The sequence below is a fragment of the Metopolophium dirhodum genome, chromosome 1, assembly GCF_019925205.1.
Source record: "Metopolophium dirhodum isolate CAU chromosome 1, ASM1992520v1, whole genome shotgun sequence".
In the NCBI taxonomy this organism is placed as follows: Eukaryota; Metazoa; Arthropoda; class Insecta; order Hemiptera; family Aphididae; genus Metopolophium; species Metopolophium dirhodum.
This window is the reverse complement of record NC_083560.1, coordinates 127,474,552-127,488,061: the sequence shown is the minus strand read 5'-3', so window position 1 is coordinate 127,488,061 and position 13,510 is coordinate 127,474,552. Positions and strand designations below refer to the sequence as shown.

The window sequence follows — 13,510 nt, the reverse complement described above, 5'->3', positions numbered from 1 at the left end:
GCGCAGGCAACCAGGACACCCCCTCGCTCGCGTAGAATATCGCGTTGCCCAGTCGCTCGGCCGCCCGCCCTTCCGCCCGCAAAATTGCGTTCACCTAGGACGCAACGTTACGATAGATGTTAGAGTGCGCCCTAACGCGTCTAGAGCGTTTGTATAAATTGTCGTGGACGGTGTGGACGAGTGTTCACCATATCCGCCACGTCCGCCACGTCCGTGGAAATTCCGCCACGCATCATCTCTCCACGTACCAGCTGGCCACGACCACGTACAATCCCGCCTTGGCCAGGATTATAATTTGCAGGTGAAGGCCGGTGATGATTTTTGCCTCTCGGCCATTTTCCCGCATGCATTGTTTGCGTGAGCTTGTAAAATATATTTCATAATTATTACATGTACATAGGTAAATAAATTTAATTTGATGATCAACTTACATAGTTGGGTTGCACACCACTATTTTATACCACCAAGATACATTGTCAGCCAACTGTGACCTTACCAGGGACGAAAATGCCGCATAGTGAATCATTTCAGACTTTGGAAATGCCCAAATGAAAAGGCCCATCGCCACTGTTTTATTAATTTGGGCTTCCGTGTCTGAAAAAAATTCACATCATCGCCCTGTATTGCCCATATTATGAAGGTGTCACTGACTCGGACGACCTGTCCTAGGTGCACCGTCGCCCACAACCTGTAAAAATATACATTGAAGTAAAATACAATTTAACTACACATTGAGCGTTTTGTATATTGATACAGATTTAAATATAAAAACAATGAAATTCTGGCGTTAAAAATGTATTTGTTAAACATTTTTGGAATAACATGTTGGTTGACGCGCACGTTATTTCGACGGGTAGAATTTTGACTGTGGAATTCGTCGAAAAATCAAAAAAATCAATTTGCTTCTCCTCTATTTTAGCCAGATGGTGAGACGGTATCTGAAACTACATAAGTTACATATTTTAATATTTTATACATTGCAGTAGATATAATGTATATAAATGGTTTAATGGTTAATAAAAATGAAATCTTACGTTTTCGGGATCGCAAACAGTGATTTTTAACTGCAGGTCATCACTACCGTCAAATGTCGTCTTCAATAAAGCATGAACCTGGTACCAATTTAGTTCATCTAATGTACATCCCAGTTTCGGGATAACTAAAGAATTAATTGACAATTCCTTCAATCTATCCCTTAACTGGACCAATGTGGTGGCGAGGGACCGGAGAGTTGGTTTCTGGTGGTATAAAACTTTAAAGTTACTATAGTAATTAGTTTACTAATTAGTCACCAGTTAAAAAATATAAAAATCATTTTCCTGGCCAACCCTCAGTTCTGCCACCCCACCTACTCTGGCATTTTGGTACAGGATGACGCTAACCTGACCATAGTTCAGCCTGTAACATAAATCGATTTAAGTATAAATTACATTAAACAATAAAAATAAGTATTCAGACAACATATTTTTAAATTTTAACTTCTAAATATACATATTTAACTGTTTAGTACGTCATTTACATTTTTGAAAAATGTCTGTAATAGATTTGAAATATGTATATTAAACTTACTTAAACTGCACCGCAACACCCCTACTCATTTGAAAGTCTTCAGACACGCAATGCGCCACGGCGAAAGTCCCTGCAGACGTGATCGCATTTATTACTTCGATAATGGTGTTGGACGACAATACGATTTCAGCCATGCTGCAATTCATTTATAGTTAATCTATAGGCGCATAATCATTATTTTAAATGTGTCAAATAATTAATTTACACTTTCATCGAATTTACGCAAGCATTATATATTATAATATAATCGTCCATTGTCGATACAAAATATATTATATATATATATTAATAAATATATTTTCCCTTGACTTTCATTATGATTGATCTGCCGTTGTCATCTGGAGAAGGACGCCGATACAATAGATATCCGTCGATTCCACTGATTGTGTCAGCCACAAACGGACGTGGAAAACGCTTACTGCAGTTTCCGTTTTGCATGCACGGTGACCCAGGATTATGAGTTCCGCGAGGGCCATGTATCATGTTCGTGGTCACAACAGAATGCAGCTCATGATCTGTTTCTGGATCTGGTATTTCGGCAGAAATGATCGAATCAATACGATCTGGTCGGACCTTGTCAAATATCCAAAGCAGAATGTGCGCATGTGGTAAACCACGCTTCTGTCATTCAACCGAGTACATCCAACAACGGATTGCGCCAAAGACCTTCTGCTTAACGATGTAATTCATGAGTACTACGATCTTTTGTTTGAATACTCATGCAGTGATGTCATGTCGATCACTTGGTGTTTGTCCTGTCAGCAACTGATTTGTAATTTCGGGCCATTTCGGATTGCAAGTAAACGTGATGAACAAATCAGGTCGTCCGTAATTCCGCACATACGTCATCGCATCTTGGGCATATTCAGCATGTGTCGCGGGCTTCCAATATGAGTAGCCGGGAGAATAGTCAAACGACCAATGTTGGCCGCGTCTCCTTCGGTAGCGATGGCATAACGCAAGTGGATGTACTCGTCTGATCGTAACTTTGACTGATTGAAGCGAATGAAATTGAGCTGCTCCGTTTCGACCTTGACGTACATGTCGACGCAGTACTTTTGAAACAACCGGCGATATCTCAATAGATGGTTGTCAACATCTTGTCGAATCATCAATCGATATGCATAAAAATTCATTGAGCTGGCATTTTTATTCGTTTCTTCTCCTGAAATATAAATTCAAACTTAGTTATAGTATGAAAAAGAAATGATGACCTGTATACAAACCCGTCATTGGGTTGAACATCTTAATATTTAAGTGATAGCCATCCTCTCCTCTACAGAACATCAACGGGTATTGAAGCGCATCATATGACCGATGAGTCTCGTACACGCGCTGCAATTGTCCACCATCGCGACGCTTAAGAACAATATCGCGTGATGCCACATTTTCGGCAACAATCACCACTGCGACTTCATTGAAAGTGGGAGCATTGAATTGTCTTTCATGGCTTCCAGATGGTCTTTTGTCTGCTCTTATAATGATTTTGTGGTCGTCAGAATGCATTGTGCCCAATGCGGTTTAGAACATTCTGACCAATTATTAATTTTAATTTTATTATATTTTATTAAAATTTTAAAATATAAAAAGAAATTTTTTAATTTATCGATTGGTAGAGTTAATATTTTTTTTTTAGTTTTATATAATTATTTGTTTAATAAAAAAAATTTTACAAGAAGGTAAAACGGTCTTACTTTATTGTTAGAAATAGTCGTTCTTCTGCTGATATTGGTTCACAAAAATTTGTTGTAGTTCGCATAATGTTAGATCGAATTTCATTCAGAATATAATCAAATGTTTTAATACTCATTCTTGTATATTCAAAAAATGTTAGTTGACCATATAATGTATAAAATTCACCATATAAATGTCTATCTAAAATTATGAAATGAATACAATTTACTACAATATACAGAATGTATTTAATAATAATATGCACATTTAAGTACATAAAATTACCTATAAATTATTTAACAAAAATGAAATGCTTAGTTAATGTGAAAACTTATGGTTTGTCTTTTTTCTTTGCTGTTTTTTTTTTATTCGATATTTTTTGTTTCTTCATAGCATAGTACTTTAATAGTGAATTTTCATAGAGAATTACATTACTTGGATCCATTATTAAAAATATATAATATAGTATACTTAACAATTAAGATATAAACTACTTGCACAACAGACAACCACCAACTAAAAAATACAGAACTTAACAACTGAAAGATACATTCGAGCTTGCCGACCGCGCAGGCAACCAGGACACCCCCTCGCTCGCGTAGAATATCGCGTTGCCCAGTCGCTCGGCCGCCCGCCCTTCCGCCCGCAAAATTGCGTTCACCTAGGACGCAACGTTACGATAGATGTTAGAGTGCGCCCTAACGCGTCTAGAGCGTTTGTATAAATTGTCGTGGACGGTGTGGACGAGTGTTCACCATATCCGCCACGTCCACCACGTCCGTGGAAATTCCGCCACGCGTCATCTCTCCACGTACCAGCTGGCCACGACCACGTACAATCCCGCGTTGGCCAGGATTATAATTTGCGGGTGAAGGCCGGTGATGATTTTTGCCTCTCGGCCATTTTCCCGCATGCATTGTTTGCGTGAGCTTGTAAAATATATTTCATAATTATTACATGTACATAGGTAAATAAATTTAATTTGATGATCAACTTACATAGTTGGGTTGCACACCACTATTTTATACCGCCAAGATACATTGTCAGCCAACTGTGACCTTACCAGGGACGAAAATGCCGCATAGTGAATCATTTCAGACTTTGGAAATGCCCAAATGAAAAGGCCCATCGCCACTGTTTTATTAATTTGGGCTTCCGTGTCTGAAAAAAATTCACATCATCGCCCTGTATTGCCCATATTATGAAGGTGTCACTGACTCGGACGACCTGTCCTAGGTGCACCGTCGCCCACAACCTGTAAAAATATACATTGAAGTAAAATACAATTTAACTACACATTGAGCGTTTTGTTTATTGATACAGATTTAAATATAAAAACAATGAAATTCTGGCGTTAAAAATGTATTTGTTAAACATTTTTGGAATAACATGTTGGTTGACGCGCACGTTATTTCGACGGGTAGAATTTTGACTGTGGAATTCGTCGAAAAATCAAAAAAATCAATTTGCTTCTCCTCTATTTTAGCCAGATGGTGAGACGGTATCTGAAACTACATAAGTTACATATTTTAATATTTTATACATTGCAGTAGATATAATGTATATAAATGGTTTAATGGTTAATAAAAATGAAATCTTACGTTTTCGGGATCGCAAACAGTGATTTTTAACTGCAGGTCATCACTACCGTCAAATGTCGTCTTCAATAAAGCATGAACCTGGTACCAATTTAGTTCATCTAATGTACATCCCAGTTTCGGGATAACTAAAGAATTAATTGACAATTCCTTCAATCTATCCCTTAACTGGACCAATGTGGTGGCGAGGGACCGGAGAGTTGGTTTCTGGTGGTATAAAACTTTAAAGTTACTATAGTAATTAGTTTACTAATTAGTCACCAGTTAAAAAATATAAAAATCATTTTCCTGGCCAACCCTCAGTTCTGCCACCCCACCTACTCTGGCATTTTGGTACAGGAGGACGCTAACCTGACCATAGTTCAGCCTGTAACATAAATCGATTTAAGTATAAATTACATTAAACAATAAAAATAAGTATTCAGACAACATATTTTTAAATTTTAACTTCTAAATATACATATTTAACTGTTTAGTACGTCATTTACATTTTTGAAAAATGTCTGTAATAGATTTGAAATATGTATATTAAACTTACTTAAACTGCACCGCAACACCCCTACTCATTTGAAAGTCTTCAGACACGCAATGCGCCACGGCGAAAGTCACTGCAGACGTGATCGCATTTATTACTTCGATAATGGTGTTGGACGACAATACGATTTCAGCCATGCTGCAATTCATTTATAGTTAATCTATAGGCGCATAATCATTATTTTAAATGTGTCAAATAATTAATTTACACTTTCATCGAATTTACGCAAGCATTATATATTATAATATAATCGTCCATTGTCGATACAAAATATATTATATATATATATTAATAAATATATTTTCCCTTGACTTTCATTATGATTGATCTGCCGTTGTCATCTGGAGAAGGACGCCTATACAATAGATATCCGTCGATTCCACTGATTGTGTCAGCCACAAACGGACGTGGAAAACGCTTACTGCAGTTTCCGTTTTGCATGCACGGTGACCCAGGATTATGAGTTCCGCGAGGGCCATGTATCATGTTCGTGGTCACAACAGAATGCAGCTCATGATCTGTTTCTGGATCTGGTATTTCGGCAGAAATGATCGAATCAATACGATCTGGTCGGACCTTGTCAAATATCCAAAGCAGAATGTGCGCATGTGGTAAACCACGCTTCTGCCATTCAACCGAGTACATCCAACAACGGATTGCGCCAAAGACCTTCTGCTTAACGATGTAATTCATGAGTACTACGATCTTTTGTTTGAATACTCATGCAGTGATGTCATGTCGATCACTTGGTGTTTGTCCTGTCAGCAACTGATTTGTAATTTCGGGCCATTTCGGATTGCAAGTAAACGTGATGAACAAATCAGGTCGTCCGTAATTCCGCACATACGTCATCGCATCTGGGGCATATTCAGCATGTGTCGCGGGCTTCCAATATGAGTAGCCGGGAGAATAGTCAAACGACCAATGTTGGCCGCGTCTCCTTCGGTAGCGATGGCATAACGCAAGTGGATGTACTCGTCTGATCGTAACTTTGACTGATTGAAGCGAATGAAATTGAGCTGCTCCGTTTCGACCTTGACGTACATGTCGACGCAGTACTTTTGAAACAACCGGCGATATCTCAATAGATGGTTGTCAACATCTTGTCGAATCATCAATCGATATGCATAAAAATTCATTGAGCTGGCATTTTTATTCGTTTCTTCTCCTGAAATATAAATTCAAACTTAGTTATAGTATGAAAAAGAAATGATGACCTGTATACAAACCCGTCATTGGGTTGAACATCTTAATATTTAAGTGATAGCCATCCTCTCCTCTACAGAACATCAACGGGTATTGAAGCGCATCATATGACCGATGAGTCTCGTACACGCGCTGCAATTGTCCACCATCGCGACGCTTAAGAACAATATCGCGTGATGCCACATTTTCGGCAACAATCACCACTGCGACTTCATTGAAAGTGGGAGCATTGAATTGTCTTTCATGGCTTCCAGATGGTCTTTTGTCTGCTCTTATAATGATTTTGTGGTCGTCAGAATGCATTGTGCCCAATGCGGTTTAGAACATTCTGACCAATTATTAATTTTAATTTTACTATATTTTATTATAATTTTAAAATATAAAAAGAAATTTTTTAATTTATCGATTGGTAGAGTTAATATTTTTTTTTTAGTTTTATATAATTATTTGTTTAATAAAAAAAAATTTACAAGAAGGTAAAACGGTCTTACTTTATTGTTAGAAATAGTCGTTCTTCTGCTGATATTGGTTCACAGAAATTTGTTGTAGTTCGCATAATGTTAGATCGAATTTCATTCAGAATATAATCAAATGTTTTAATACTCATTCTTGTATATTCAAAAAATGTTAGTTGACCATATAATGTATAAAATTCACCATATAAATGTCTATCTAAAATTATGAAATGAATACAATTTACTACAATATACAGAATGTATTTAATAATAATATGCACATTTAAGTACATAAAATTACCTATAAATTATTTAACAAAAATAAAATGCTTAGTTAATGTGAAAACTTATGGTTTGTCTTTTTTCTTTGCTGTTTTTTTTTATTCGATATTTTTTGTTTCTTCATAGCATAGTACTTTAATAGTGAATTTTCATAGAGAATTACATTACTTGGATCCATTATTAAAAATATATAATATAGTATACTTAACAATTAAGATATAAACTACTTGCACAACAGACAACCACCAACTAAAAAATACAGAACTTAACAACTGAAAGATACATTCGAGCTTGCCGACCGCGCAGGCAACCAGGACACCCCCTCGCTCGCGTAGAATATCGCGTTGCCCAGTCGCTCGGCCGCCCGCAAAATTGCGTTCACCTAGGACGCAACGTTACGATAGATGTTAGAGTGCGCCCTAACGCGTCTAGAGCGTTTGTATAAATTGTCGTGGACGGTGTGGACGAGTGTTCACCATATCCGCCACGTCCACCACGTCCGTGGAAATTCCGCCACGCGTCATCTCTCCACGTACCAGCTGGCCACGACCACGTACAATCCCGCCTTGGCCAGGATTATAATTTGCAGGTGAAGGCCGGTGATGATTTTTGCCTCTCGGCCATTTTCCCGCATGCATTGTTTGCGTGAGCTTGTAAAATATATTTCATAATTATTACATGTACATAGGTAAATAAATTTAATTTGATGATCAACTTACATAGTTGGGTTGCACACCACTATTTTATACCGCCAAGATACATTGTCAGCCAACTGTGACCTTACCAGGGACGAAAATGCCGCATAGTGAATCATTTCAGACTTTGGAAATGCCCAAATGAAAAGGCCCATCGCCACTGTTTTATTAATTTGGGCTTCCGTGTCTGAAAAAAATTCACATCATCGCCCTGTATTGCCCATATTATGAAGGTGTCACTGACTCGGACGACCTGTCCTAGGTGCACCGTCGCCCACAACCTGTAAAAATATACATTGAAGTAAAATACAATTTAACTACACATTGAGCGTTTTGTATATTGATACAGATTTAAATATAAAAACAATGAAATTCTGGCGTTAAAAATGTATTTGTTAAACATTTTTGGAATAACATGTTGGTTGACGCGCACGTTATTTCGACGGGTAGAATTTTGACTGTGGAATTCGTCGAAAAATCAAAAAAATCAATTTGCTTCTCCTCTATTTTAGCCAGATGGTGAGACGGTATCTGAAACTACATAAGTTACATATTTTAATATTTTATACATTGCAGTAGATATAATGTATATAAATGGTTTAATGGTTAATAAAAATGAAATCTTACGTTTTCGGGATCGCAAACAGTGATTTTTAACTGCAGGTCATCACTACCGTCAAATGTCGTCTTCAATAAAGCATGAACCTGGTACCAATTTAGTTCATCTAATGTACATCCCAGTTTCGGGATAACTAAAGAATTAATTGACAATTCCTTCAATCTATCCCTTAACTGGACCAATGTGGTGGCGAGGGACCGGAGAGTTGGTTTCTGGTGGTATAAAACTTTAAAGTTACTATAGTAATTAGTTTACTAATTAGTCACCAGTTAAAAAATATAAAAATCATTTTCCTGGCCAACCCTCAGTTCTGCCACCCCACCTACTCTGGCATTTTGGTACAGGATGACGCTAACCTGACCATAGTTCAGCCTGTAACATAAATCGATTTAAGTATAAATTACATTAAACAATAAAAATAAGTATTCAGACAACATATTTTTAAATTTTAACTTCTAAATATACATATTTAACTGTTTAGTACGTCATTTACATTTTTGAAAAATGTCTGTAATAGATTTGAAATATGTATATTAAACTTACTTAAACTGCACCGCAACACCCCTACTCATTTGAAAGTCTTCAGACACGCAATGCGCCACGGCGAAAGTCCCTGCAGACGTGATCGCATTTATTACTTCGATAATGGTGTTGGACGACAATACGATTTCAGCCATGCTGCAATTCATTTATAGTTAATCTATAGGCGCATAATCATTATTTTAAATGTGTCAAATAATTAATTTACACTTTCATCGAATTTACGCAAGCATTATATATTATAATATAATCGTCCATTGTCGATACAAAATATATTATATATATATATTAATAAATATATTTTCCCTTGACTTTCATTATGATTGATCTGCCGTTGTCATCTGGAGAAGGACGCCGATACAATAGATATCCGTCGATTCCACTGATTGTGTCAGCCACAAACGGACGTGGAAAACGCTTACTGCAGTTTCCGTTTTGCATGCACGGTGACCCAGGATTATGAGTTCCGCGAGGGCCATGTATCATGTTCGTGGTCACAACAGAATGCAGCTCATGATCTGTTTCTGGATCTGGTATTTCGGCAGAAATGATCGAATCAATACGATCTGGTCGGACCTTGTCAAATATCCAAAGCAGAATGTGCGCATGTGGTAAACCACGCTTCTGTCATTCAACCGAGTACATCCAACAACGGATTGCGCCAAAGACCTTCTGCTTAACGATGTAATTCATGAGTACTACGATCTTTTGTTTGAATACTCATGCAGTGATGTCATGTCGATCACTTGGTGTTTGTCCTGTCAGCAACTGATTTGTAATTTCGGGCCATTTCGGATTGCAAGTAAACGTGATGAACAAATCAGGTCGTCCGTAATTCCGCACATACGTCATCGCATCTTGGGCATATTCAGCATGTGTCGCGGGCTTCCAATATGAGTAGCCGGGAGAATAGTCAAACGACCAATGTTGGCCGCGTCTCCTTCGGTAGCGATGGCATAACGCAAGTGGATGTACTCGTCTGATCGTAACTTTGACTGATTGAAGCGAATGAAATTGAGCTGCTCCGTTTCGACCTTGACGTACATGTCGACGCAGTACTTTTGAAACAACCGGCGATATCTCAATAGATGGTTGTCAACATCTTGTCGAATCATCAATCGATATGCATAAAAATTCATTGAGCTGGCATTTTTATTCGTTTCTTCTCCTGAAATATAAATTCAAACTTAGTTATAGTATGAAAAAGAAATGATGACCTGTATACAAACCCGTCATTGGGTTGAACATCTTAATATTTAAGTGATAGCCATCCTCTCCTCTACAGAACATCAACGGGTATTGAAGCGCATCATATGACCGATGAGTCTCGTACACGCGCTGCAATTGTCCACCATCGCGACGCTTAAGAACAATATCGCGTGATGCCACATTTTCGGCAACAATCACCACTGCGACTTCATTGAAAGTGGGAGCATTGAATTGTCTTTCATGGCTTCCAGATGGTCATTTGTCTGCTCTTATAATGATTTTGTGGTCGTCAGAATGCATTGTGCCCAATGCGGTTTAGAACATTCTGACCAATTATTAATTTTAATTTTACTATATTTTATTATAATTTTAAAATATAAAAAGAAATTTTTTAATTTATCGATTGGTAGAGTTAATATTTTTTTTTTAGTTTTATATAATTATTTGTTTAATAAAAAAAATTTTACAAGAAGGTAAAACGGTCTTACTTTATTGTTAGAAATAGTCGTTCTTCTGCTGATATTGGTTCACAGAAATTTGTTGTAGTTCGCATAATGTTAGATCGAAATTCATTCAGAATATAATCAAATGTTTTAATACTCATTCTTGTATATTCAAAAAATGTTAGTTGACCATATAATGTATAAAATTCACCATATAAATGTCTATCTAAAATTATGAAATGAATACAATTTACTACAATATACAGAATGTATTTAATAATAATATGCACATTTAAGTACATAAAATTACCTATAAATTATTTAACAAAAATAAAATGCTTAGTTAATGTGAAAACTTATGGTTTGTCTTTTTTCTTTGCTGTTTTTTTTTATTCGATATTTTTTGTTTCTTCATAGCATAGTACTTTAATAGTGAATTTTCATAGAGAATTACATTACTTGGATCCATTATTAAAAATATATAATATAGTATAATTAACAATTAAGATATAAACTACTTGCACAACAGACAACCACCAACTAAAAAATACAGAACTTAACAACTGAAAGATACATTCGAGCTTGCCGACCGCGCAGGCAACCAGGACACCCCCTCGCTCGCGTAGAATATCGCGTTGCCCAGTCGCTCGGCCGCCCGCAAAATTGCGTTCACCTAGGACGCAACGTTACGATAGATGTTAGAGTGCGCCCTAACGCGTCTAGAGCGTTTGTATAAATTGTCGTGGACGGTGTGGACGAGTGTTCACCATATCCGCCACGTCCACCACGTCCGTGGAAATTCCGCCACGCGTCATCTCTCCACGTACCAGCTGGCCACGACCACGTACAATCCCGCCTTGGCCAGGATTATAATTTGCAGGTGAAGGCCGGTGATGATTTTTGCCTCTCGGCCATTTTCCCGCATGCATTGTTTGCGTGAGCTTGTAAAATATATTTCATAATTATTACATGTACATAGGTAAATAAATTTAATTTGATGATCAACTTACATAGTTGGGTTGCACACCACTATTTTATACCGCCAAGATACATTGTCAGCCAACTGTGACCTTACCAGGGACGAAAATGCCGCATAGTGAATCATTTCAGACTTTGGAAATGCCCAAATGAAAAGGCCCATCGCCACTGTTTTATTAATTTGGGCTTCCGTGTCTGAAAAAAATTCACATCATCGCCCTGTATTGCCCATATTATGAAGGTGTCACTGACTCGGACGACCTGTCCTAGGTGCACCGTCGCCCACAACCTGTAAAAATATACATTGAAGTAAAATACAATTTAACTACACATTGAGCGTTTTGTTTATTGATACAGATTTAAATATAAAAACAATGAAATTCTGGCGTTAAAAATGTATTTGTTAAACATTTTTGGAATAACATGTTGGTTGACGCGCACGTTATTTCGACGGGTAGAATTTTGACTGTGGAATTCGTCGAAAAATCAAAAAAATCAATTTGCTTCTCCTCTATTTTAGCCAGATGGTGAGACGGTATCTGAAACTACATAAGTTACATATTTTAATATTTTATACATTGCAGTAGATATAATGTATATAAATGGTTTAATGGTTAATAAAAATGAAATCTTACGTTTTCGGGATCGCAAACAGTGATTTTTAACTGCAGGTCATCACTACCGTCAAATGTCGTCTTCAATAAAGCATGAACCTGGTACCAATTTAGTTCATCTAATGTACATCCCAGTTTCGGGATAACTAAAGAATTAATTGACAATTCCTTCAATCTATCCCTTAACTGGACCAATGTGGTGGCGAGGGACCGGAGAGTTGGTTTCTGGTGGTATAAAACTTTAAAGTTACTATAGTAATTAGTTTACTAATTAGTCACCAGTTAAAAAATATAAAAATCATTTTCCTGGCCAACCCTCAGTTCTGCCACCCCACCTACTCTGGCATTTTGGTACAGGAGGACGCTAACCTGACCATAGTTCAGCCTGTAACATAAATCGATTTAAGTATAAATTACATTAAACAATAAAAATAAGTATTCAGACAACATATTTTTAAATTTTAACTTCTAAATATACATATTTAACTGTTTAGTACGTCATTTACATTTTTGAAAAATGTCTGTAATAGATTTGAAATATGTATATTAAACTTACTTAAACTGCACCGCAACACCCCTACTCATTTGAAAGTCTTCAGACACGCAATGCGCCACGGCGAAAGTCCCTGCAGACGTGATCGCATTTATTACTTCGATAATGGTGTTGGACGACAATACGATTTCAGCCATGCTGCAATTCATTTATAGTTAATCTATAGGCGCATAATCATTATTTTAAATGTGTCAAATAATTAATTTACACTTTCATCGAATTTATGCAAGCATTATATATTATAATATAATCGTCCATTGTCGATACAAAATATATTATATATATATATTAATAAATATATTTTCCCTTGACTTTCATTATGATTGATCTGCCGTTGTCATCTGGAGAAGGACGCCGATACAATAGATATCCGTCGATTCCACTGATTGTGTCAGCCACAAACGGACGTGGAAAACGCTTACTGCAGTTTCCGTTTTGCATGCACGGTGACCCAGGATTATGAGTTCCGCGAGGGCCATGTATCATGTTCGTGGTCACAACAGAATGCAGCTCATGATCTGTTTCTGGATCTGGTATTTC

General features: G+C 37.0%; 7 protein-coding genes across 7 annotated transcripts; all 7 read right to left on the bottom strand.

The window, feature by feature from the left end:
• Positions 1–232: 232 nt before the first annotated feature.
• LOC132953680 (uncharacterized) lies at positions 233–1,703 on the bottom strand. The gene is given in 6 exon segments (XM_061026051.1): positions 233–362; positions 432–594; positions 652–688; positions 789–944; positions 1,035–1,398; positions 1,570–1,703. Coding segments are annotated over 6 exon segments (984 nt in total).
• Positions 1,704–2,293: 590 nt separating this feature from the next.
• LOC132953679 (uncharacterized) lies at positions 2,294–3,075 on the bottom strand. Its single transcript, XM_061026050.1, has 2 exons — positions 2,796–3,075; positions 2,294–2,734 (listed from the first exon to the last, which is right to left on the bottom strand). The coding sequence occupies exons 1-2, from the start codon at positions 3,073–3,075 to the stop codon at positions 2,415–2,417; spliced, it is 600 nt and encodes a 199-aa protein (XP_060882033.1). The 3' UTR covers positions 2,294–2,414.
• Positions 3,076–4,042: 967 nt separating this feature from the next.
• On the bottom strand, positions 4,043–5,513 carry LOC132953678 (uncharacterized). Its single transcript, XM_061026049.1, is given in 5 exon segments — positions 4,043–4,172; positions 4,242–4,404; positions 4,619–4,754; positions 4,845–5,208; positions 5,380–5,513. Coding segments are annotated over 5 exon segments (927 nt in total).
• A 711-nt stretch (positions 5,514–6,224) lies between these two features.
• LOC132953677 (uncharacterized) lies at positions 6,225–6,885 on the bottom strand. The gene is made up of 2 exons (XM_061026048.1): positions 6,606–6,885; positions 6,225–6,544 (listed from the first exon to the last, which is right to left on the bottom strand). Exons 1-2 carry the CDS (start codon positions 6,883–6,885, stop codon positions 6,225–6,227), a joined length of 600 nt encoding a protein of 199 aa, XP_060882031.1.
• Positions 6,886–7,839: 954 nt separating this feature from the next.
• Positions 7,840–9,310, bottom strand: LOC132953676 (uncharacterized). Its single transcript, XM_061026047.1, is given in 6 exon segments — positions 7,840–7,969; positions 8,039–8,201; positions 8,259–8,295; positions 8,396–8,551; positions 8,642–9,005; positions 9,177–9,310. Coding segments are annotated over 6 exon segments (984 nt in total).
• Positions 9,311–9,900: 590 nt separating this feature from the next.
• Positions 9,901–10,412, bottom strand: LOC132934041 (uncharacterized). Its single transcript, XM_061000327.1, has 2 exons — positions 10,403–10,412; positions 9,901–10,341 (listed from the first exon to the last, which is right to left on the bottom strand). The coding sequence occupies exons 1-2, from the start codon at positions 10,407–10,409 to the stop codon at positions 10,022–10,024; spliced, it is 327 nt and encodes a 108-aa protein (XP_060856310.1). The 5' UTR covers positions 10,410–10,412; the 3' UTR covers positions 9,901–10,021.
• A 1,224-nt stretch (positions 10,413–11,636) lies between these two features.
• Positions 11,637–13,107, bottom strand: LOC132953675 (uncharacterized). The gene is given in 6 exon segments (XM_061026046.1): positions 11,637–11,766; positions 11,836–11,998; positions 12,056–12,092; positions 12,193–12,348; positions 12,439–12,802; positions 12,974–13,107. Coding segments are annotated over 6 exon segments (984 nt in total).
• Positions 13,108–13,510: the final 403 nt, after the last annotated feature.